Source organism: Rhinolophus sinicus, chromosome 5 (genome assembly GCF_057876585.1).
Source record: "Rhinolophus sinicus isolate RSI-liver-muscle chromosome 5, RSI-T2T, whole genome shotgun sequence".
NCBI classification, from domain to species: domain Eukaryota; kingdom Metazoa; phylum Chordata; class Mammalia; order Chiroptera; family Rhinolophidae; genus Rhinolophus; species Rhinolophus sinicus.
In genome coordinates, this window is record NC_142505.1 from 102,718,911 (window position 1) to 102,743,881 (window position 24,971).

The window sequence follows — 24,971 nt, forward strand, 5'->3', positions numbered from 1 at the left end:
CAGGCAGAGCAGAGGCAACGGGGAAAGAAGCATCAATGAAATTATACAGAAGAATTTCCCAGAACTGATGGCAGAGGGTTTTTAGATGGAAAAGCCTCTGGGAACAACCCAACACAGTGGATACAAGTCAACCTCACTAAGGCCTGTCGTTGTGCAACTTCAAACACTGGGAACGATTCCACATCTTAAAAGCTTTCAGAGAATAAAACCGGGTCACACAAAAATTATTAGGGCTCCAAACAGCTCCGGACTTCTCAGTGGTAACACCGGAAACCTAAAAGACAAGAGAGCAATGCCTTCAAACTTTTAAGGGTAATAATCGTTTCCGACCTAGAATTCTATATCCAGCAAAACTACCTTGAATCAAGTATAGAATAGAATAAAGATATTTTTAGGGCCGGCCGGGTGGCTCAGGTGGCTGGAGCGCCGTGCTCCTAACGCCTAGGTTGTCAGTTCAATTCCCACATGAGCCAGTAAGCTGCGCCCTCTACAGCTAAGATTGTGAACAACTGCTCTCCCTGGAGCTGGGCTACCCTGTGCAGCGTGAGTAACAGAAAAAAAAAAAGATATATTTAGACACACAAGCGTTCAAAAAAAGTATTTCCTTTGTGGTTTCCTTCTCGTGAAGCTCCTAGAAGTGGTGTTCCACCAAAATGAAGGGGTAGGCCACAGAAGAGAAGACAGAGGAAGGAGACGGAGGCAAGTAGGGAATCTCAGGGTGCCAGCTGTGCAGACAGAGTGAGCAGTTCACACTGAAGCTAACACGCCTGGTGAGGCAGAGCCAAATAGAGCAACCCGGCAGACTGGGCATACTGGCCTGGCCTCTGAGAGGAGACTGAATTAACTGGCAGGCTGTAAGTTTGAATCAGTGATAAGTTTGTAGACAAACATAAAAATGACAATTATTAACTCTTGGAAAAATAAACGTGCTTGGAAAGGAAAAGCAAGCAAGAGGCTACATGCCTCTGCCCCAAATAGTGTTTACAGAGTAAAAGCAATGCAAACACCAAAGATTGCTTTCACCGAAATTACGCTGTCTCTGAGGGGGCTAGGGCATTGGGAGTGGTGCACAAGTGTGGTGTAGGGCTGAGAAGGGAGGGAACCTAAGGCTTCCTTCTTCAGAGAGACAAGTGAATAAATAATGCCTAAAACTGATAAAAATCAAGAAGTAGCAATACAAGCATATTACACACATATAGGTGGATACCTGAAAAACTGGCTGACAACGTTGAAATGGTTCCCTTACAGGGAGTGAAATATTGGGGTTAGGGACCTGTGACATGCTCTTTTTTTAATAGCAAAACTCGTACTGTGTTGGACCATTAAGCTGTGTTCCTATATAACTTGAGCAAAAACTAAAAATTAAAAACTATGAAAAGGTGAGACTTTAAAGGCAGTCTCTAAGGTCCTTTTCAAATATAAACTTCTTTTTGTTGGAGGGGCAGTGAGGGGACACAGACACCAGCTGATGACCTGTTTCTTGATGGGGGAGGCTAGTTTGTTGAGTGTATTTTTATGAAAATTCTTCAAGCTGCCCACATATGATTTGTGCACTTTTCCATATGTATTTTTTTACGTTGATAAAATGTTTACTTAAAAATGATAACAGGCCACATCTCATTTCAGCAGCTTTGGGTACAAATAGTGTGCATTGCTCAGTGATGCTCCAGAGGATAATACTTCAAGCCCCGGTGGCCCAGGTGGCGGAGTCTGTTCTTTCTGGGGTTCCCGTTACTTCAGGATTTCTGAGCATGCCCACTGAACGCTCCCATGTTCCACAAGTCAGCCCTGGTATTGCTGGTCCCTGCAACCACCCTCGCTGTGTTAGGGGACAGGTCTTGCCATTTTTTATGAGTTCTCCCAGGCGGCTCCCATGCTCGTCTGACCATTTCCCTGAAGTGTGGACCCAAGTCCAGCACCATGGTCTGATGAGCAGGGTGGTGGGTAGGGCAGAACGCTTGCTAAACAGGCACCCCCTTTTTGCGTGTATCCCCATCTCATTACTGGAGGTGATTCTTGTTTTTCCCTGGGTTTATTCTTATTGATCAGTGGGTAACAAGTATATTAACTACCTTAACATTTTGTTGCCCACCTGGGGACTATGCTTAAGTCACTGCCTCCAGCTCTGCATCCAACCAGGTTGCCCCCACCCCCACCCCCAATCCCCAAGAGCAGCAAAGACCAAAGAAGTTAGAACGCAGGAAGTGGAAGCTTCCATTTGGAAACGAAACGTCCCTGTGCCTGAAGACCCTGTTCCATGCTCACCACGAGGGCCACAAGGCCCTCTCCATCCTGATGCCCCCTCCTCATCTCTTCTGGGAAAGCCCAGCCTCAATCATGCTCCTCACCCTCACCATCGCCATCATCACCATTGTAAACAGGCAGAAATGCAACACTGCCATGTGCAAACCATCCCATGTGCTGTTATGCAGAGCAGTTTTAGCTCTCCTTCCCCCCCCCCAGCTTCCCGGTGTTACATTGTAACTTTCCTCATGCAAGCAGAAGGCCCATTCAAGTATTTTGCTACATCCGAAGAGGCAGAGCAGTTTTAGCTCTCCTTTCCGGAGCTTCCCAGTGTTACATTGTAACTTTCCTCATGCAAGCAGAAGGCCCATTCAAGTATTTTGGCCACATCTGAAGAGGATCATCCCCTTCACTCTGTATGTCCCGGTTGATCTCCAAATAAGCTTCTCTATCTTCAGAAAAATCCGGGTAGGTCTGTAGCCAGCAGGTGGTCTTGCTACACAGGAATAGGCAGCGTGATGGGGAGTTGGTGAAATTGGTCACACAAGTGGGATTGAGGACTCATGGGAGAAACACTTCTCTGGCCTCCCGACCAGGAATGGCTGTCCTTTTCCCAAACAGTGGGGTTGTGTTCACCTTAAGGATACTGTGAATCCTTTATCAGCCCTGTTTCCCTCTTCACAGTTCCAGTGAGGAAGCTCAGCCAGGTTTGTGGCGACTGGTCAGGAAGTGGGACCTCATGGATGCTGTGAGCCCTAACCTCACACCTATGGCCACGTTGCTGCCTCACTCTCATTTTCCCTTTTGTCTCATTTTTCTTTAAATGGATTTTGCTCTGTTGTGTTTATTTTTGCTAGCCTTAAAATCCTTTTTCAAGACATAACTATTTTTAAAATGCAGTAAGATGACAGTACACGATGGAACTGTCGATAAACATTGGAAGGCAACTCGGAGGAAAAAAAATCATTGTGTTAGGACAATAGGTTTATGGGTAATTCATTTTCCTTTTCAAATGTACCTTAATATTGTAAAGTACAATAAGTAATATTTTCAGTAATTTTTTTCTGATTGTAAAAATATGTTCGTGTTAGAAAATGTGGAAATGTAGAAAAGATAAAAACACGAAGATGAAAATTAATAGTATCCATCATCCAGATTTGTAGATATCAATGTTATCTTTTTGGTATATTTCTGTCCAGTCTTTTTTAGAGGTATATGCATGTGTATATATTTGTTTACTGTGTATATTTTCCATATTTAGGTTATTTATAATTTTTTGTAAACTATCATTTTCACATACGTTTTGGACCTTTTCTCTTTTGTTCAATATTCTTCTGCACCATTATTTTAAATCATATAAGTTGCATAGTCCCCATTTTATGCATGTACCATATTTATTCAACAAACTCCCCTTTGTTGGATATTTAGGTTGTTCACTACTAGTCATTCCTCTCTGGGGTCATCCAGATGGCCAAACAAGCCAACTTTGCCAAAACGTGTTTCTTCTACAGAATTTTTTTCTTTTTTTCATTGCAGTGGTTTCCGGTTCATCATCCAGCTCTAAGTATGACCCTGAAATCCTGAAAGCTGAAATTGCCACTGCAAAATCCCGGGTAGGGCCTCTTTGTCTGTGCTATTGATGGGGAGGGGGGGGTCACTAAAGCAGCCTTAGGCCCCTAGCCGCCCCCCACCCCCAAAAAAAGCAACAACAAAAAACAGAGTAAATCCTTCAAGCGGGCAGTGGCAGCCAGTGCTGACTAAGGAGGCCCTAAACAGTAACATGAGTAGCAGTAGTTGTCCTCAGCATGGGAATAGTAACAGTAACAGCGGCTACCATTTCACAACCAGTCACTATGTACCAGGCATGGGGCTAAAAGCTCCATACGTATTGCCTCAGGTCCTTAGGACAACGCCATGAAGTAGCTACTGTCGGTGTCTGCATTTGCAGATGAGTAAGCAGAGGCTTAGGGGAGAAGTGACTTGCCCAAGGTCACCAGGGATGGAGTCTTATTCCAGAGTTCGTAGTGTCATGTGCTACCTTCCTAGCTACTGCTCGTGGCTACGTTAGCTTATTTAATTACGTCACAGTTACCATTTCCCTGATGTAGAAACTGAAGCACAGCAATTAAGTGATGTGTTCAAGGTAAAGTCCGTATTTAGAACACTGGTTTAGTTAAGCTTCAGATGGGTTCTACCCACGCACATGCCTGGAAGCAGCCATACAAGTGGGGCGAGGGCTGGCGGTGAGGGAGGCAGACGCTCTAACCTGGACACAGACACCGTGTCTGAAGGAGCTGAATTTCGGCCCTCGCCTGCCGTGGCCGTGCAGGAATGTGGGCTCAGTGCTGGCACACCTTCAAGTATTTGTAGAGAAGAACTGCATAGCGAGGCTTATTATATGAAATTTCTCAATATTTAATTATTAGCCACTAATTTTTAAAAATTTACAAACCCTGCAGGCCACGCACAGCATTCCTGCCTGCCGGAGCTGGCTCCCGGCCATGTCTTGTCTCTGAAGTTACTGTATTGCCTCTTGCATCCATGCACAGCACTCCCACACCCATTACCTGCTTTAAGGAATGCCATCGGTGTCATTCAGCAGAACCGGAGGGGAGGCTCAGCGAGGGGAGAGGCCCTGAGAGAGCTCACCCAGCTAGGTAGTGGGGAGGCCAAGCTCTGTGGCACGTCCGCCAACTCCTGCCCGCCTCCTGTTTCCCTGGGGCAAGGGCTGGCTATGGATGACGTCCCGGACTCCGGGCTGCAATGCCGGCTGAAGGGGCAGTGCAGAGAACAAGGCAGCACCGGCCAGGGGAGGGTATTGTGACCAGTGTGGCCCATGTGGTGGTGACCTGAGTCATTATGCCGGCAGTGGGGGGAGTCTGGGGTTCCCTTTTGGGAGAAGGCAGCCTGCAGCTCAATGCCAACCTCTTACCTAGTCCCGTGTGTGTGTGTGTGTGTGTGTGTGTGTGTGTGTGTGTGTGGTTTTCTGTCACCCAGGTCAACAAGCTGAAGAGAGAGATGGTTCACCTCCAGCAGGAGCTACAGTTCAAAGAGCGTGGCTTTCAGACCCTGCAGAAGTGAGTCCACTCCACTGTGCCCCCCTCCCATGCCCCCCACCTGCCCTCTGTCTTTCTCTCTGTCAGGCCCTTTCCTCCTTCTCTAAATGTGGCTTTCTATTCATTCATTCTGTTCTGTTCCATTGGCATTGACTGACGATGTCATCACCCACAGTTCAGGTTTAGAAAGAGAAAGGGGGAATCATTTCAGACCAGAGTTCCTGTCGTCCCCTGAATTCCAGAAGCCGTTCAAGCCTGTTCCATTCAGTTGAGTTTTACGAGTCAATCCTAGAAACACATAACATGGAGCATTTCTGTGCCCCATCTCATCCGCTCCAGTAGACCCAGGAGATTCTCATAGGCACACCAACAAAACAAGCTCTTTTTTCGCCCACGACCTCCCTAAAACAGCAGCGACTTCCTCTGGTGTGCTCCACGGAAGCAGCAAGGATCTCCCCCACAACAAACAAATTGCTAGAAGAGTCCTTTATGGTGACTTACGGAGTCTCCGGGATGACTCTGACCGAGTTATCCTGGGTAACGATAATTCTCACGTTCAGAAGCTGACTTGGAGCCAAGCAAGATGTAGCTCTGTCGTTTCCTGAGAGCAGATGTGTTCACTGTCGTCCCGCTTGTGCTAGCGCAGAGCAGTTACTCCCTGCCAGGAAGTATTTTCAGTGTTTCCGCCTGAGTGACCTCGTTTGATCCTCATTGCAACTCTCTACGAAATGTGGTTTTCGCTAACTCCATCTTATAGATGAGGAAACCGAGTCACATAGTAAGTGCTCAATAAGTATTAGCTTACTGTCGTTATTGACAACACACATGAGCAAGACTTGCGCTTTGAGTCCCGTGCAGTGTATCTGATGGGCTCATTGTACAGTCATTACAAAGGTGCCTGGTCTTGGCAGCTCCGGGGAGGACATCCAGTCGGAGATTCTCTGTTCTCAGGGACACATCTCATAGATTCCCAGGGAGGTCACATCTGTACAGACTGCAGCTTCTGTAGTCACTTGCTTTTTGTCTCTCCCTGATTGTACCTTTTCCTTATCGTCTGAACCTCAAATCCACTTCCACCAGTCTGTGGCCGCAGCCTGAGCCTTTTGATGTCTAGCTCTAAGACCAATTTATTGAGGGAACCGTGACCACCAGTTGAGGGGCCGGTTGGTTCTTATTCACATCTTCCCACCCCCAAGTCCCCAGTGCCTGGGGTGAACCACCGTGACTCCCCCACAAGGTATAGGAAAGTACGGCTTTGTATTATAGATGGTGTGTAATACATTTCTGCATTATAAATTACCACATATTATGGTTTTATACGTATGTGCTCATATAGATATATGTTAGTTACCTACGTATAGCTACATACTCAATCCTGTCTGAAACCGGATTCTAATCTCATTAAGGGATCGTGCTTTATGTTTCTCGCTGATCTTTAGTGCTGCCAGGGACGGTTGTGGGCAGTCATGTGAGCTTAGGAAATTCGTGTTTTTGACCTGGGAAGCCTCCTCAGTCCTCCACTTCACTCGCAGTGGAGCAGCTTCTGAGCACTTAGTTTCGGGCTCCTCACTCCCTCATCGGCGTACCCCAGCACCCTCCCCTCTGCCCTCTTCTTACAGTCCTCGGGAGCTGGTGGTGAGAACACGTCCCATTATTCTCTGAGCCACCACAAACCTGTTTTACCACTTTGTCACCCTGTAGCAGCATTGAACATTCTTGTCGTTTGGTAAGCTGAGCTGAAACCCCAAAGACAAGCCTCCTTTTGATTCCCTCCCTCCTCCCACCCGACGTTTGATATCAGCCCAGATAAGTAAGACTCCACCACAGCTCTGGCTGCCCACGCTCCCCAGCTGGAAGCCCGCTCGCTCCCGTGTTCCGTTTGGAGGAACTTCTGCTTTAATGCACACCTTGGCATGGGGGCTTGGGAATGCAGCCTCAGGAGGAGATGGCCTGGGTTCAAATGCGTTTCCTGGAATCTCTGAGCTTTGGTTTCCTTATCTGAAAAATAAGTCATTGTAAAGATTGCATTGGAAAAGTCGTGTCAGATGTGTGCCAGTGCCTGGTACATACGGGGAACCCAGTGAGTGGGAGGGGAGTGGGGTGACCTCTAGCTAATTGCCTGCTTGGCTTTGGGAAGGAACTTGGATGAACTAAATATCTGCCCTGGGCTGGAGGCTGTGCTGGGTAAGCACTGCGCCTCATTTCATTGCCTTTACCCTGTTAAGAGACGTCTTTATTCTGACCCATTTTATAGATGAGGCACTGACGGGGTGGAAAATATACCCAAGGCCCCCCAGCTAGTAAGCGTCAGAGCTGGGATTGGAACCCAGCACTGTTGGCTTTTGAAGCTTGTTTCCTAATACATGCCTCCCTTACTGGCATCATCCCAGATAACCCCTCCCCATCCAGAAAGCATAGGCTCCCTTGCCATCTATGTCCCTTGGGATTCTTTTCAGAGTCTAGTAGGGGACAATGCAGCCACTTCTACTTCCTGTCTGCCCTTCTTTGCGTTCCATGGGGCAAGGGGGAACGTAGCCATTTTTTGTTCAGTTCATGGTCACCAACCACAGTTTGCAAAAGAAACAAGGTTGAAGGCTGAAGGATACCTCTTAGAGGAGACTGAAGAATGAAGTCAAAAGCTGGGCACAGGGGCCTGCCAGCTGCCTTGAGCCCATGTAAATAGGAGAGTTGGGAGGTGGCACTTTACCCCTATGGGAGGAGGGCAGCACTGTGTCTTTCTGCATGTCCCCAACGCCACCCTGCCCAGGTGAGAGCTGCCTGGATAAGACCAAGAGGAGCTGGCTGCCGTCAGAGCCTTTCCTCTGCCTTTCTTCTCTGTGGTGGTCCTGTGGCTCCGGGCGTGTGAATCTCTGGAGTGCTGAGAGAAAGGACAGCTGCGTCATTTGGAAATCCTAAAACACATGTACCCCTCCCTTCCCCGCAACCACACAACTTTTCTTTTCCCTTAAAAAAAAAAAAGATTCATTCACCGAGTACATAATGGTGACCCTTTGTTCCCCTCCCCCCATCCCAATCCCAAGAGTGTTCCCTTTCTGGAGCCAAATTCCAGAGCCGGGGTTGCTAAGGCTCCTGAGAAAAATCAGGTAGAGGCTGTCTGAAGAGCCAGAGGCCCAGAGACAGACCGCTTCTGTCTCATCCTGCTGAGGATTCAAAGCCATCCTGACCCTGTTGGCAGAGGGCGACTGGGCACAGCCCCCTCCCCAGAGCCCCCAGCCCCTGCATGTACTCAAGCGCACAGCGTCTCCCCTGCTCTTCCCACCGCCCCAATTTGGGACAGGGCCCCCTCCAGTCCGGGACACTTGCCCTCAGTGATCCTCCTTTGCATGGGGCGCCTTGGGCAGGCCTCCACTGGGGAAAGCTCCCTTTAGACTAAGTTTCTCAAAAATCGGAGACCAGTCTTCGCTGACCTGGCAGGCTTGCCCAGGCCCAAGTTCTCGAAAGGAATAGACAGGCTATTTTTAGTGAGGAGACATAAATGGGGCTTTGTTTTCTCTCCACGGAGGCTGAAATAACGGAAGGGAAGGGGGGGAGGGCTCTTCTGAGGCAGTGGTCCCTCCCTCCCTCCCTCCCTCCCTCCCTCCCTCCCTCCCTCCCTCCCTCTCTCCCTCCCTCCCTCTCTCTTCCCCACTCTTGCTCAGAAGCTGAGACATGAGACCAGGATGAAAACCTGCTCCCGGTCAGTGATTCCCCACTCAGGTTATTTTTAGCCCAGGAAAATTTGGCCTCTAGCAAGAAACCAGAAAGAAATGCCTATGAGCCATTTCTTGTCCTAAACTAATAGGTTTGTGGTGTTCCCTCAGACTGTAAAACTTTCTTTTCTCTACTTAGAACTGAAACCTCAGGCCTCCTCACCTTGGGCAATAGTGAGAAGCAGTTAAAATTCTTCTCTGTCCTCAGGCCCTGTCCAGCCACAGCCCTCCTGTCCCCAGAGGGTTGGGATCCACACCATCTATGGTTTGATCTGGAACATCACAACTCTTAACTTTTTTTTTTCTTTTTTAATTTTTCCGTCCCCATCAAAATACACCTGTTTAGGACCCCGATGACCTGATGGGTGCTCCAGGCTGGGAGTATTTGAATCCCTTACATTTGTCTAGTACTTCCCAGTTCACCACCCGACTTTCCATCCTTTATCCTGCTGGCCATTCCTAATAGCTCTGTGACATAGGCAGAGCAGGTGACAATATCAAGCTTATTTTAAAGGGAGAAACTGGAGGTTCCTTGTGGCTGAGGGCCATGCCCAAGGTCACATTATGAAGTGGTAGGTCTGGGGCGTTTTCATCCTTCTAACCTTTCTTTCATTGTGTTCTCAACTCCACTCATGCTTATGACAGAAGGTAATTTTGTTCTTCTCCCCCAGATGACATTAGGCAAAGTATGGACACCTTTTGGGTTGTCACAACTTGGGGTCAAGATGATACTGGCATCTAGTGGGAAGAGGCTAGGCATAATACTAAACATCCTCCAATACACAGGACGCCCCCCCACAACAAAGACTAATCTAGCCTCAGATATCAAGAGTTCTGAGGGTGAGGGTCGGCCCGGTGGCTCAGGCAGTTGGAGCTCCATGCTCCTAACTCCGAAGGCTGCCGGTTCGATTCCCACATGGGCCAGTGGGCTCTCAACCACAAGGTTGCCAGTTCAACTCCTCGAGTCCCGCAAGGGATGGTGGGCTCCGCCCCCTGCAACTAAGATTGAACATGGCACCTTGAGCTGAGCTGCCGCTGAGCTCCCGGATGGCTCGGTTGGTTGGAGCACGTCCTCTTCCTTAACGGATGGTGGGCTGTGCCCACTGCTACTAGCAACGGCAACTGGACCTGGAGCTGAGCTGTGCCCTCCACAACTAAGACTGAAAGGACAACAACTTGAGGCCGAACGGCACCCTCCAAAAACTAAGATTAAAGGACAACTTGACTTAGGGGGAAAAAAAAAAGTCCTGGAAGTACACACTGTTCCCCGATAAAGTCCTGTTCCCCTTCCCCAATAAAATCTTTAAAAAAAAGAAAAAAAAAAGAGTTCTGAGGGTGAGAGATTAAAGGACTCGTCGATGCCAGATACTAAAACTACTCAAATATATTGCAGCCTGCCAGAGTCAAATGAAGGACACTGCCACATACATTATTACTTATAACACAACGTAGTGAGTGCAGCGTCGCATCTCTGTGCCATGTTATGGGAACACCGAGCCCTGCCTAGAGGACCCAGGGAGGTAGTCAGGGAAGGCTTCATGTAAGAGCTGACACTTAGAGGATGCTTGACTTCCAGAGTGGGATTGCCTCTGCCAGCCCACACTACGGGACATTTGCCATTTAACAGCCCCTCTCTGTGTCTCGTCCCATAGGCAGGACAGAGAGGAGACTTCTTGAGGGAAGGAAGCACTGTGGTCTGTGTTTTTCTCCTGGGGAAACCCCATCTTCGTCTGACCTTTCCCATTGACTGTCTCCTAGAATCGATAAGAAAATGTCTGATGCTCAAGGCAGCTACAAACTGGACGAAGCTCAGGCTGTCTTGAGGGAAACAAAAGCCATCAAAAAGGCTATCACCTGTGGAGAAAAGGAAAAGCAAGATCTCATTAAGGTACGAGCGTTTCCTTGATGTGGACCCCATCTCCATTTCTCTTGCACACTTTTCTGTGCCAGGACTCATGCAGGCTCTTTCCACTTGCTGCACAGATCACTTGAGTTCTCCTCACTGGTCACCTTGATCTTTCAGTCTCATCTTAGAGGGGAGGAAGCACTGAGTGACTTGCCTAAGGTCACACAGCCAGCGTCAATGGCAGAGCTGGACCAGGATCCCTTGAGTCCAAAGCCCATGTCCTTGCCACTAGCTCGGGGCACTTGGATTACTTTTCAAAGAACCAAATGGAGGGAGGTGTTTCAGCTTCATTAACCTGGTGTTTCAGCATCATTAAAATGGAGCATCTTGATAAGCATTTCGTTGCGTGTTCTGACTCTCTGCTGGAGACTGAACGAACGATAATAGATGTGATTTAATGTGCCAGGCACTTGTGCCCAGCACTTGGCTTGTGCCTCACTTATTCCTCACCTCAACCCTACTTTACCCCCATGATACAGCTAAAGACTGTACGGCTCAGAGAGTACGTGGTAGAGCCAGGATGCAAACGCGTGAACGCCTGACTCAGAAGCCCCTTCTCTCCACCCCTGTGCCTCTCCCTGACTCTCCCAGTAGCCGCCCTGACCTCTGAGATATGATTGTTCTCGTCAGCGGAGTAGGAGCCTGAGGCTCAGAGATGCTCTAAATTACTTGCTGCAGGAAGCTTTACGCTCTGTCCCAAACAGAATAATTTCGAAGCCCCTGCTCAGGGAGAGCATTCAGACGAGGCAGTAGTGGGCAGTGAGGCATGTTCCTGCCATGATGAGTAGTTCAGAGCACCGAGTCTCAAGGCAGATAGACTAGGACCAAATCCTGCCCTGTCAAGTGCCAGCTTCTCCATGTCAACTCCCTCATGGGTAAAGTGGGGATAATCGTGTCATTCCTGGCAGGACAATGGTCAGACTTGCGTAAGACAGTGACAAAGCTGACAGTTACTGACTATTGGCTGTACTAGCTCTTTCCATTGGTCATCTCGTTTAATCGGAATGGTAGCCATGTGAGGTCGGACCTGTGATTATTCATATTTTGCAGGAAAGGAAACTGAGGCACAGAGAGGTGAATCAACTAGCTCAGATCACACAGCTAGGAAATAGCATGGCCGGGGTGCCTTTCAGACAGTGTGACTCCCGAGCCAATGTCCACCCCATGTAAGTCGCTCCCATGTAAGGGCCCTGGCACCTACTAAGTATCCACTCACTGCTAACTCTGTACAAGATGAGCAGAATGTCTGGAGGAGCATGGGTTCCTACTAAATTACGAAAGGTAGAGAGAAAGGCACATGGCGTGTGACAGGCCCAGAGCTCCCTCCCAGGACAGGTGTGTCCCTAACTCTGCCCTCCCCGCTTCAGAGCCTTGCCATGCTGAAGGACGGCTTCCGCACCGACAGAGGGTCCCACTCTGACCTGTGGTCCAGCAGTAGCTCTCTGGAGAGTTCGGGTTTCCCACTGCCGAAACAGTATCTGGACGTGAGCTCCCAGACAGACATCTCGGGAAGTGTGAGTATGCAGTGCGCGCTGCTGGGGGCCAGCCTGGGGGAAGCTGCTGTGATGGGCGGTCACCTTCTCCTTACTCACCTGAGGCGCGGGCTGGTGGCTCTGTGGGGCTGGCTGCTAACTCAGCCTTCGGTAGCTCCGTCTTCCCCCAGCCCTCCTGGCCCCAGCGTGACAGTAGATAAACCAGCCCTGACTCCATGTCCGCAGGGTTGCCTGGCCATGTGCTTGTGTCTCTAGATACTGCACAGAAAGTGTTCTTGAAGGACCAAGGGTCTTTCTCTGGTTTCCTTCATACCATTTGGCAGCAGCGTTCTGTTTTTCTTTCAGTAGCTGGAAAACAGAAGATATTTTCCTCCTTTTCATCCCAAAACAATGCTGCAACTTTCAGACAGCTGCCTAACCCCCAGTTCGAAAGCTCAGTCGTGTCATAAAATTAAATAGGGCAAGTCTGTCCAGACGTAGCTCAAGGAAGCAAGAGTAGGACCAACGTGTGGCAAGCCATTGTTTTTGGACAGCTTTTGTTTCCTAGAGCAGGTGACATTGAACAAACTGTCCTCCCAGCCTCCATGGCTAAAATGCTATTTCTATCTGATTTCTATAGTTGTGTTCCCACTTGTGAAGAGAAGCTCTATCTACGTCTGACTGGGTGAGCCTTGCAGCTTCTTGCTGCTCTTGTCAGATTGGCATGGCCCACAGGGCTGCCCCCTCCGCTCCCACGCCACCCATGTGTCCGTCTCTCAGCCACCTGTGGGCCAAAGTATTTGTGAAGGAACTTTGTGCCTCCTTCCACTTCTAGGATCTTTTCCTCGCTCACCCAGTGTTTTGCTCCTGCCTGCAGCCTCCTGAGTTTTCAGTTGAGCCTCCCCAGTGCCCACAGAATGGCTTTCTTGTATATTGGCTGTCCCGATTTCCTCCTGACCAGCTGTCCTCCATGCTTCTGGGGTTTGAATGGGCTCCAAGCCATTTGTGGCTGCAAGATGATATTCTGGGCCCTCGGCTTTTCTTCTAGACGGGATCGAAGTCTGCGTTTGAGGCTCTTCCCACGGCCTGGAAGAAAGAATTTTTGCCTCACTCGCTTCCTTGCGATCCTCACAGCCAGCTCAGTAATTGGGGGCTGTTCTTAGCTACTTCCCACGCAAGCTGTCAAGTCTCTCCTGAGTTCCTGAAATCCCACTCAGCCCTGGTCATACCAGCCATATAATTCCTGACTTTGTTCTTTCCTCCAGTTTGGCAGCAGCAGCAACAATCAGTTGGCAGAGAAGGTTAGATTGCGCCTTCGATATGAAGAGGCTAAGAGAAGGTAATGAGAGGCTGGTGGCTGGGGGTGGATGGTTCCAATAGTAGCGATAATAGTAATAATAGTAACTATTGTGGAGGGTCTGCTCTGTGCTTGGCTTTTTACATGCCTCATCTTGTTTAGTCCTACAAAGGTTATGAAGATAGATATTATAATCTTCATGTTTTAATCCTCTCTGAAACTCGGGAGAGGAAATGACTGACCCAGGGACACTTAGATAAAGGGTAGAGCTATGCTTTGAAGCCAGTTTGGGTAAACCTCAAAGCCTAGTTAGTTATCTTTCCCCTTGTGGCCTCAGTTTCTATAATCAGGGTTTTCCAATGATCCTATATGCAGTTTAGTTTGAAGGAACATAACTGAGGTTTTAGCAACAGGGCTAAAAAACTATGGATCCTATCCACTCGTGTTTCCTGCCCAGCTGGGAGCAAGCTGTGCTTTTCAACTGTGTGGAGACCCTAGTGACTTTACATGTTCTGTGGCTTCACAGAATCCTAAGCAGTTGCATTCCATTGCCACAAGTAACATTAAAATAACAATCAAAGCCGACGGATTTAGGGCGTCTTTTATGGGCCAGGCATTGTACTAAAACATTTGTATGTGCATTGTCTCATGTAATTTTAAAAGCAGCCATGTAGCATAGCTTATATCGTGTCATCTTGATGTGAGAGAGCAGAAAGTTACGATCAAAACGTTTCATGACTTTTTAAGGTGGGGGAGTCCAAATTTGAACCTGGGTGATCTGGCTTCAAGTTCATGGTCTTGCTATACACTGAGCCAGCCTCCTGGGAAAGGCCCTACAGGGCACCATGGTAGTGAATGAACTCAGGCATGTCGCATCCATTCCTCCTTGGGCTAAGTTGCCTGGCCCATCGATCTTCTAAGCCAGTATCCAGGTGGAGTGTGGCAGCGCCCAGCTCTTCCCCTCTCTCAGCTCGGTGTGAGCAGCAGAACCCTTTGCAGCAATGATAGAAATTCGATAGGAAGTAGAGGAAGCAAACAAAGGAATTTCTTGGCTTCTTGAACTGCAAAGTACTGGGGCAACTAGCTTCAGGCACAGCTGGATCCAGGGACTAACATGGTATCACACAGACTCAGTCTCTCTCCCTTTCTCCACTCTGCTTGCCTTTGTGTTGACAGATTTCCTGTCAAAGTGGCGAGATGACCCCTAGCAGTTCTCTGCTTACATTCTACCAGGTTAGCAGCCCCCAGCTGAAAGAATGCCTACCTTTCCCAACAGTTTTAACAAGTGTGGGGGCTGAGACTGACAAGCTTTTCTGAGTAAACCAGTCATTGTTGCAGGATGGGGGGAATTAGAATTATCTGCAGGTCTAGGCATGGGTCCCGTGCCCAACTCTGTGTAGAAGGGAGATTGAAGTCAGCTTTGTGGGAACCAAGTGACCTGAAAATACGGGAGGAGTGATTTCCCAAAGAAAACTTGGAATATTAGCAACAGAAGGAAAAATTGGATACTTGTCAGGTAGAAAAAAACATGCTGTGCACTATTTCAGCTCCCCGTAGAGGTAGAGCAAAACAACAGGATTTCGGTGCTGGGACAGCCACTTCTTGTCCCCTCTGAAGGGGGCCACTCTGTACCCTAGATTTGTTCCAGCCGGCAGTCATGCCAGTCTTAGGGGATCAGTCTGGAGAGACTAAAGGATTGGAATCTTCCCTCTGGGGTTGAGCCCTTACACTTCTCATCACTGAGAGACGTTGCATCACAACTTCTGATCTCCTGGCATCCTGGCTTATCTGCATTTACAACGTTGTGTGCCCCACCCCCACCCCCAAATCTAGTTTAAGTGTAAGAGACAGAGCAGCCTGCTGAATGGGACACAGAGGCTGCAGGACCTGATGGAAGGAGAGCAGATGGCTGTCATGCAAAATCTGGTCAGTGTAGGCCAAGCTTTGTCACATATGCATTTCTAGGGAGTGAGTCTAGTAGTTTTCATCAGATTCTCCAAAGGATAGATGGCCCTGAGTTTAAGGAGCACTGGCATAGGGACAGTGCCACTAGAGAGAACATCCAAGAAAGCATCAATCACCCCTTCAATGTCCCACGCGTAGTGGGGCCCCTGCCAGATCCGGCCATACCGCTCTAGTCTCAAAGCAGCCGGAGAACAGCAGCTACGAAGTTGTTCCAAAGCCAGTCTTGATGGATTGCTGTATATGTGAAAATGGAATCCGCATTAATTAACTCTAAGAATCCCTGCTGAGACACTTGGCTGGGGAATGAACAGACCTAGGTGTGTCTCTCTGTATGGAATTTTCACTACACGACCTGGAGATCTTGTGTCCAACAGTGTGTTCTTAAACTGAGAGTTGGGCCACGTTGTCGGCACACAGGATCAAAGTGGGAGTCCAGCGGCCTGGGCTCTCGACAACTATTGGGCATGCTGAAGAGTTGCAGTCTTGAGTGAGCCAGGTCCTTTCTGGACATCCACCTGAAAGGGTTAACCACCAAGTGTCACCCACCCCTTGAGGGCAGGCTGAGGCTAGGACATGGTCATCGAAAGCACTTTGCAAAGACTGAATCCTAAAGGACCACATGATTGCTTTGAGATACTTGTGTTAGTACTCTTAATTATACTATGACTCTTAATTTGGCCCAACCATACCCATACCTGATACCTAAAAGCACTTGTCAGTGTATAAAGAGCTCTTAACAGTAAGGTTCTCACTGGTCCTCATAACCCATCTCACAGGTACCATTATTACGCCCACCTTACAGATGACAATATTGAGGGTCAAAGCAGTTAAAGGATAGGGTTTCCAGCTCCCTCCTTTAATATCGTTTAAGTGCCTGCAGTGTACCAGGCACTGTACGAGGAGCCCATGATGCCAAAATGATTTCTTAACCAGAGTTCCCTTTTGTCACGAAGGCCAGAGCCAGGACTCGAACTCAAGGCCTCTGGCCCCAAATCTGCAGTGGTTCATACTGCTGCCACCACTCTGAACTGGGGACACCTGGTTAGCAGTTGTAGTGTGTGCTGTCGTTGCAGTGGGCCCATGACTGCCACCGGTTTAGCAGCTGTTGTGTGCCTGACAGTGGCTCATTTTCACAATTCTGAAGCGTGAACAATTGTTTTTTTAACCTATGAGGCTCATGGGGTTTGCCCGATGTTAATACCTAATAAATGGTCAAACCAGGTGATAACAGCAGAGGCAGCAGAAACATTTATTGAGTGTTTACCATGTGCCAAGTATTGTGCTCTGAGCACTTGCGGATTTTGTCATTAAGCCTTCACCTTCAACCCAGGAGGAAAGAGCTTGTGTGACTCCCTTCAGAGAGATGGCACGACTTGCCCAAGGTCACAGCGCGAGTGGGAAGAGGCTATTGCCTAGTGATGAGTCTTTCTATTCTGTCAGGCTCAGTGTCCCTCGGGGCAAGGGCATGGCCTGGTTTATGTGTCTCCCCTGTCCCTGCAGAGTGTACTCACTGTTGGCACGTGGCAGGTACCACATGGGTTTGTTAGATAACAGTATGTTCCTTGAGACGCCACGCGGATCCAAAGGAAATCAGTAACTGTCAGGCTACTCCGAGGCTGTCATGGCTCCTGGTCCCTCAGGATCTTGGCCATGCAGCCTGGTACCCTGGTCCTGCAGTGCCATGGGCACACGCGTCACCCTCACCTTCTCGGCCCACAGGATCGCCAACCTGAAGATCCAGCTGGCCAAGCTGGACAGTGAGGCCTGGCCTGGCGTGCTGGACTCGGAGAGGGACCGGCTGATCCTCATCAATGAGAAGGAGGAGCTGCTGAAGGAGATGCACTTTATCAGCCCCCGGAAGTGGTCCCAGGGGGAAGTGGAGCAGCTGGAGATGGCCCGGAAGCGGCTAGAGAAGGACCTGCAGGCCGCCCGCGACACCCAGAGCAAGGCGCTGACGGAAAGGTGCGGCTGGGCTGGACCCGGGAGGGGGCCTGGTGGTCAGTGCTCCAGCCCCCAGCACGGAGAAGGGGAGGGACCACCTGTGACGCTTGGGCTCCACCCTGAGAGCGCTCAGTTTAGAGATCTTGCAACTTTCCAAAGTGGCAAATCGGGGGACATGAGTCACCATGCGTCTACCCCAGGATTTTACACACGGGGTCTCATTACCGAAAGGGTCCACTCAGGTGCGGGTTTTCAGAAACTATCTTCTGACTGAGGTAAACCACGTAACTAGAATTTAGAGCAGTCGTTTTCCTACTTTGTGACAGTGACTCAATTTATACAAAAGTTTCACAAAACAGTGCATACTTTTCCCTTTGTGTGGCGGCCCTCGGATGTTTTCGCTCTCATTTTGCATTTCTTTTTATGCTAGTCATGACCCACTAAATTGATTGCAGGCCACACGCTAAGGAGTTGCAATTTTTGGTTTGTAAAACACTTTTAGATTTCGATGGAAGTTGTAAACTGAGATGCTTATTGGGGTCAAGCAGATGACATAAATGCTAGAGGGCCACCTGGCCGTGGGCCCAGTCAGACTGGAGTGGGGACACCCCATTTGTCTAACATGGGCGCCCCCAGTGAGTGGGAGAGCAGGGCCCAGGCCGCCAGAGGCCGTATCTCAAGAAAAACATTGTTTGGATTGTTTTGTTAAATATTGGCAACGAATCCAAATTTTTCTTTTAAATGCTATAAAAGCGAAATCAGCTTCATCGGTGGGTTTGTTTTAACCTGAAAGCCACACTGGTTTACATTCTCTGGTTTAGAGACTTTATTTCCTTCAGTGTCCCACCAACCTCAGCACCCACATTACACAGAGCACAACCCCGTGTTCACAGGAGGTGGTGTAATCCTCAGCTTCCCGTTCGTTCATTCATTCATTCATTCATTCATTCATTCATTCACTCATTCATTCATTCTGTCCATCAGCCCAGTGTTTATTCACTCATGGAAGAAACGTTTTGTTGTACATTGTCTGTGTGCAAGGGCAATTCGGAGGATTCAGAAATGAATAAGTCACGATCCCTGCCCTGATGCTTTAAAATCTAGTTGTTTTCACTTTTCCTGGCAGCAGACTTTATGGAGCAGGATCCCTGCCCTTAAGGAACCTAGATCTGAAGACAGTGATTTTCAAACGCGCACGTGCGCATGTGTATGTTTGGGGGCAAGGGAATTCCTCTCCATGGTGAAATCAGAGGTTGAAGCCCAGTTTATAAAGCAGTAAACTTGCCTGTGCCCCAGTGGAAGCAGGCCGGGAGGCCTAGGTGCCTGGATATGCTCTCTCTGTGTCACCTCACCCCAGGGTGGGTCCTAAGACACCTTCAGGGAGCCTATGAACTCTAAGGCACCCAGCTGGCAATCCCATTCTAGCAACTGAGTAAGCGCCATTTGCACACGGTGGGGTGCCGAGATGGATCAAGCTGACCAACCTCTGCCTGGCCTCTTGTAAAACATCAAAGAGTCCATTGACCAGTCAATAGCGGGGGCTCTCTCCCCACCAAGCCATTTGTGAGGGTTGTTGCTGGGGACAGGTCACTTTCCTCCTGTATCCTCCCCTGGGAGGGGCGGCTGATTCACTGACCCACCACGAGGCAGGTGGGAGGAGGAGAAGGATAGGGCTTTAGTAACTGGTGTTTTGGAAGCACTCTCTAGAAATCTCCTTTAGCGCCAAGACTCTCTGTCCTGCTTTCCCTCAGACTGTGTGCCTTGGGGACAAGGCCCGTGTGTCTACACTCTCGTGCCTTTAGTGTTAGTTGAAAGAATAAGTGGTGTGTCGGCTTGGGCAGACCTCACCAGGTCTCTGCCTGCATATCCTGGTCTGTCTACAAGTCCTCTGGGTCCCTCCCTTGTTCCCAGAACTTACAGCTGCCACTGGGAAGCGCTTAGCTGTTGATCATGCTCACAGCCAACTGCTAAAGAGAATCAGACTCGTGGCAGCCTCACTCCTTGTTGGATCAAAAGAGGTCTCCTGCCCACTGCTGACCTTGAACAGGTCATTGACCCCTATGGACTTCAGTTGCCTAATAGGGAAAAGAACAAAAACAGGAAATTACATTGAATACCTATATAGTCTGAAGGCAGGTGGTTGGATCAGATTATGAATTGAGGCTCTTCCCTGGTACCTGCAAAACATACCATTATGGCAGACCCTGTAATAACCTGTATCATCTCATTGAAACTTCCCAGCCACCTTGAGGTTAATCTCCATTTTATAGATGAGGAAACTGAGGCTCACCCAACATCACCACGTGGCAGAGCTGGGATTAGAACGCAGGCTCACTGGCTCTGGAGCCCGTATTTGCTTTAGGCTGCTCGCTGCCCACTCTTCTCTTCTCTCTCTTTCTCTTTCAAAATGAGAGTGTTGCGCTCCTCACCTTCACACACCGGCCTCTCCACTCAAGGTGCCTTTGAGGACAGGGCTAGACGCCTCCTGAAAGCCACATCACTGAGCGTGCCAAACCCCACTCACAAACCAGTCAGCACTGTAGACATCCCAACACCTCTCATCCTCCCCTGCGTCCCCGCCCTTCCCGGGGGCCCTCCCCACCACTGCCGAGCGCTGCCCTGCAGTCATGCCGGTGCTTGTCAGAGCGTGGACTCCCTGGTTTCACCCTAGGGACCGGTTTCCCAGGCTCTTGCATTTTTAACCAGCACCCCAGGTGCTGAGCTAAGCTTGTGGGGAGTCCAGCCCCACCTTCTGGATCCTCTGCCTTCTACGCTTGATGTGTTTTTGGCCTCCCAGCCTGTGCCAGGCATCACACACAAATGCCACCTGACCTGGGGAGGAGGCCTCGGCACCTGCCTGTTGCTGCCGGTGGCCACACCCCGTGCTCAGGAAGTCAAGGCCACCTGACTCCCAGGGCCCTCAGCATCCTGTTGGGGGCTCCAGTGGGGACCTGCCTTTACACCTGGGACACGCCTCTGTGGTTTGCTCCCAGGGAAGAGGAAAACGGAGGCAGCGGTGGTGAGCCCCAGAGCTCACACCGCCTCAGTGCTTTGCTCTCGTGGAGGGTCGGGAGAGTCCATAGTCCTGTCTGTTCCGTGGAGAGTCAAGGATTTTGTTCACTGTGGGCTCCGTCTGCCTGTCTGCTCCTGTCCTGCCCCTGAGAGGACTCTGGAAGAACAGTCCCAGGGATTGAGCTGGCCCAGGACCGTGCTGAGGCTGCTCTCCCCACTGCTCCAGGTGCCTTTCTGGAATTTCACAAGTCCAGTTGCCCAGTACCAGGCCCCGCCCATCCCTCACCGCTTCTCAGTTGTTCTAGAGCCAGGACTGGTCTTCACTGCAGGGCTTGTGGTTGCTGGAGGGAGGGTGTGGTTAGGCTTTTCTATGGAAATGAACTCTTTCTCCCAGGCCCTAGGCTGGGTTGGCTGTGCTTTGGGAGCCCCAGGTCAGCCAGTCCCCTTCCAGCAGGATGGCTAGGGGGCCATCATCCAAGAGGCCAACCGTGGAATACATCTGTGCATGGGAGATTGGAGGTCCAGGTCCAGCAGAGCAAATGAACTTGGCCTACTTCAACTGGGGAAAAGTCCTGCCTCCGGCAGTTACTTGTTGAGCAGAGGTCCATGTGGTGGGCGCCTTGCTGGGGGTTCGGTGGCGGGGGCGCACAGATCCTTGCAGTGCCCAGTCGGTGCAGCAGCTCCTAGACCTAGTGTGCCTAAAACTCACCTGCCTCTTCCTCATTAACTCCCTTGCCCCCCATGCGCTCTTTTGTCTCCTCCAGAGCCACCTCAGTCCACACCATCTGAATCACAGCATTGCAGCCACCTGTCATTAGCCCACAGCCTCCAGCCCATTATCTGCACTTGAAAATGAAAGAGGCCTCTACTGAAATTCCCTGCTTGGAATGTTCTTTCCACTGCACTTTTCCTGGCCAGCTCCTGTCCATCCTTTATATCAGCTTAAATTTTTTTACTAATCAGAGAAAGCCAACTGCTGTTAAGAAACAACCCCCCAAGTCTCTGGCCTAACCCAGTAGAAGTTTATTTCTTCCCTACGTAACCTCCAGGTGGATATTCCTGGCTGACAGGCAGCCTTCTGTGTGGTTGGTCATTCTAGGACCCAGACTCTTCTCGTCTTGCGGCCCCTCCCCTTTGGAGCCAAAAGAGTCCTCCAAGGGACAGTAGAGAAGACCCAGCCACCTCTCTAAACCACACCAGCCTGATGCTCATGACGTCTCTCACATCCTATTGGCCAGAACTTGGTCACGTACCCCACCCAGCCAGCTGCAAGGGAGGCTAGGAGGGTGGTCCAGCTGTGGGTCCCGGGAGCTGAGGAGAGCACACATCTGGGCCACACCCGCAGGCTCAACCACAGAGTCACGTGCTCAGAGAGGCTCACCTGCCCGTCGAAGGCAGGTCTCTCGGGACTCATGTTCTTTTCTGTCATTCTGTACTTTTCCCTCATGGACCTTGTCACACAGTGTTTTAATGAGATATTAGATATTTGAGTGTTTCTTAATATCTGTGCTCCCCCAACCCTCCCCAGTAGAAGGTAAGCCCCATGAGAGCAGAGACAACTTCTGTCTTGCTCACAGCACTATCTCCAGTGCCATATAAGATGGGCATTCTACGAGTGGGTGGGGGGTGGATAGATCGGTGGGAGGAAGGGAGAAAACAAGAGGGAAGAGGAGGGAGGGAGGGTTGGGTGGAATCCTAATTCTGCCACTAAATCTGTAGCTTTAACTAAATTATTTAACTCTAAGAACCTCAATTTCCTTGTGTGGAAAGTGGTAAAAGCCATTCTGACCACGCAGGTATATTGTACACGTGAACGGAGGCAGTGGCATACGTTTCCAAGCACAGCACCTGGTATGTAGTAGGTGATGAATAGTACAGGAGTTCTTATAGGATTCTATGTGGAGGCCACATCTCCCCAAATATCAGAGTAAAATGCTTCCAGAAAGTTCTTGTGTCTGTGGGTCTACCTGTAATTCCTCTTTCAGGGAGATAGAGGCTGGATTCTTTGGGGCTCCCACCTCATGACGTCTCTCCCTTTAGGTTAAAGTTAAACAGTAAGAGGAGCCAGCTGGTGAGAGAACTGGAGGAAGCCACTCGGCAGGTGGCAGCTCTGCACTTCCAGCTGAAAAGGTGAGTGGTGGGCAGTGAGGGACTGCCCCCCTGGGGCTGGCCAGATGCAGGCGTCCCGAGGTGGCCCCGCCCAGGCTCTGCCCTGTGTGTGTCCTCTGGGGCCCATGTGCACACGTAGAAGCACAGCAGGTGGGGGTTCACCTGGCAGACTCAGGCTGGGCCTGACATGGCCGAGGGCAGGGCGCATCACCTCTCCAGCCTACAGCGCCCAGTCCTTCTGACAACAGAGGACCAAGGCCCAGTCAGGTGCTGCTGTGTCTCATTCACGTCTCTAATACCTGCCAACTGACATCCACAGTGCACAGAGTGGGCCTTGGGCCTGGGCCTGGGCCTGGTGGGCACAGTGTGTCCCTGGAATTTCATCCCATTTTGTTTCTGTCAGATATTTGTAACAGTTGCCTTCTATCTGTAGTAAGTGATACTGCTTTTCAAATGATGCTTAGGATAGAAAGTTTCCTTTTAAGATAAATGTATTAAAGCATAAAAAACTGAGTTGATTTGAAGAGAAATATTCAGAAGTATTATTTTGGACTCGATTCAACTATGGAGAACTATCGTGAAAATGGAATGCAGCCAGTGGAGGTCTGGGAAACAGAGAGACAGAGAGGAAAATGGCTTTTTAAGGCAGTCGGCTTGGGTTTGAATCCCGTGTCTGCCACTTTCTGATTATGTGGCCGTTTCGGGGTATAGATTCCTCTTTAATGAAATGGGGGTGCATGGTCTCCCCTGGAGACTGTCAGGAGAGCCCAGTGAGGTGATGTGTTCTAAGTGCCTGTGGTGCTTTGCAGAGCCAGGCAGGACGTTCCCGGTGGCCCAGCCGCCCTGTGTGTCCTCAGCCTCCTTTCTCCCCGTCCCCAGCCTCTCGAGCAGCATGCAGTCCCTGTCCTCGGGCAGCAGCCCCGGATCCCTCACCTCCAGCCGGGGCTCCTTGGCGGCCTCCAGCCTGGACTCCTCCACCTCGGCCAGCTTCACTGACCTCTACTATGACCCGTTCGAGCAGCTGGACTCGGAACTGCAGAGCAAGGTGGAGTTCCTACTCCTGGAGGGGGCCACGGGCTTCCGGCCATCGGGCTGCATCACCACCATCCACGAGGACGAGGTGGCCAAGACTCAGAAGGCAGAGGGGGGCGGCCGCCTGCAGGCCCTGCGCTCCCTGTCGGGCACCCCGAAGTCCATGACCTCCCTGTCACCCCGCTCCTCCCTGTCCTCCCCATCCCCGCCCTGCTCCCCTCTCATCGCTGACCCCCTCCTGGCTGGAGACGCCTTCCTGAGCCCCCTGGAGTTTGAGGACCCGGAGCTGAGTGCCGCTCTTTGCGAACTGAGCCTTGGTAGCAGTTCCCGGGAGAAGTACCCGCTGGAGGAACCGGGGACAGAGGACAAGCCGTTGGGCCAAGGTAGAGAGCGCCACCCCCGAAGGGTGGGAACCCCGAGGAGGGCGGAAGGTGGGCTGAGCCCAGGCCTGAGCTCAGGGCCCAGGGATCCTTATGGCCATCACTGACTGCTTTCTGTGTGCCAGATCTTGACATGGTGTATCGCGTTGTTTATTCGTTCAGTGGGTATTTATTATGTGTTCACTATGTTCCCAGGTCCTGGGCAGAGGAAGGGTTTTTCTATGGTGGATTCATTCGTTCCACAGATAATTATTATTCAGTACCTACTTAAACTAAATGCCAGGTCCTGTGCTAATGGATGGACATGGTTCATTCATTCAGTCACCAAATAGGCCGTGTCCCAGGCACTAGTTAATCATCAGGATACAGTGCTGAGGGCAGGTGCCTGTCCCCATGAAGCATATGTGCAAATGGAGGCACAGACAGTAACTGTCCAACCAGACCAATCAAAGCACTGGGAAGAAAATAGAACAGGATATGGTAGAGCCTTTCAGGTAAGGGTGGGCCTGCCCGTTCAGATTGGGTTGGGAAGGAAGGGGGCATTTGAAGGGAGGCTTCAGCAGTGAGAAGGAGCCAGCCTTGGGAAAAGCAAGAGCAAGATCTCTGAGGTGGAGCAAGGGGCTGCAAGAGGAGCCAGAGGTAGGGGGTCACCAACAGGGCTGGAAACTCAGGCAGAGCCTGGGTCACATAAGGCCTGTGGTGAGGACTTTGGGTTCTGTCCTCCTGGCATGGGGACGCATGTGACTGTTTGAGGCCAGGGAATGATCTGACTCCCGTTCTGCATGGGGTCAGAAGGACCATTCTGATGTGGATTGAGATTCAAGTAATAATCTTCCAAAAAGGTGAC

General features: G+C 50.2%; 1 protein-coding gene across 1 annotated transcript in view; it reads left to right on the plus strand.

Annotated features, from left to right (window-relative positions):
• Positions 1-24,971, plus strand: part of WWC1 (WW and C2 domain containing 1) — a 124,733-nt gene that overhangs the window by 70,278 nt on the left and 29,484 nt on the right. Inside the window, exons 4-11 of the mRNA XM_074313878.2 lie at positions 3,781-3,857; positions 5,242-5,321; positions 10,769-10,898; positions 12,284-12,430; positions 13,654-13,727; positions 17,370-17,612; positions 22,644-22,733; positions 23,592-24,127. Coding sequence (XP_074169979.2) covers positions 3,781-3,857; positions 5,242-5,321; positions 10,769-10,898; positions 12,284-12,430; positions 13,654-13,727; positions 17,370-17,612; positions 22,644-22,733; positions 23,592-24,127 — 1,377 coding nt within the window. The remainder of the gene's footprint in view (positions 1-3,780; positions 3,858-5,241; positions 5,322-10,768; positions 10,899-12,283; positions 12,431-13,653; positions 13,728-17,369; positions 17,613-22,643; positions 22,734-23,591; positions 24,128-24,971) is intronic.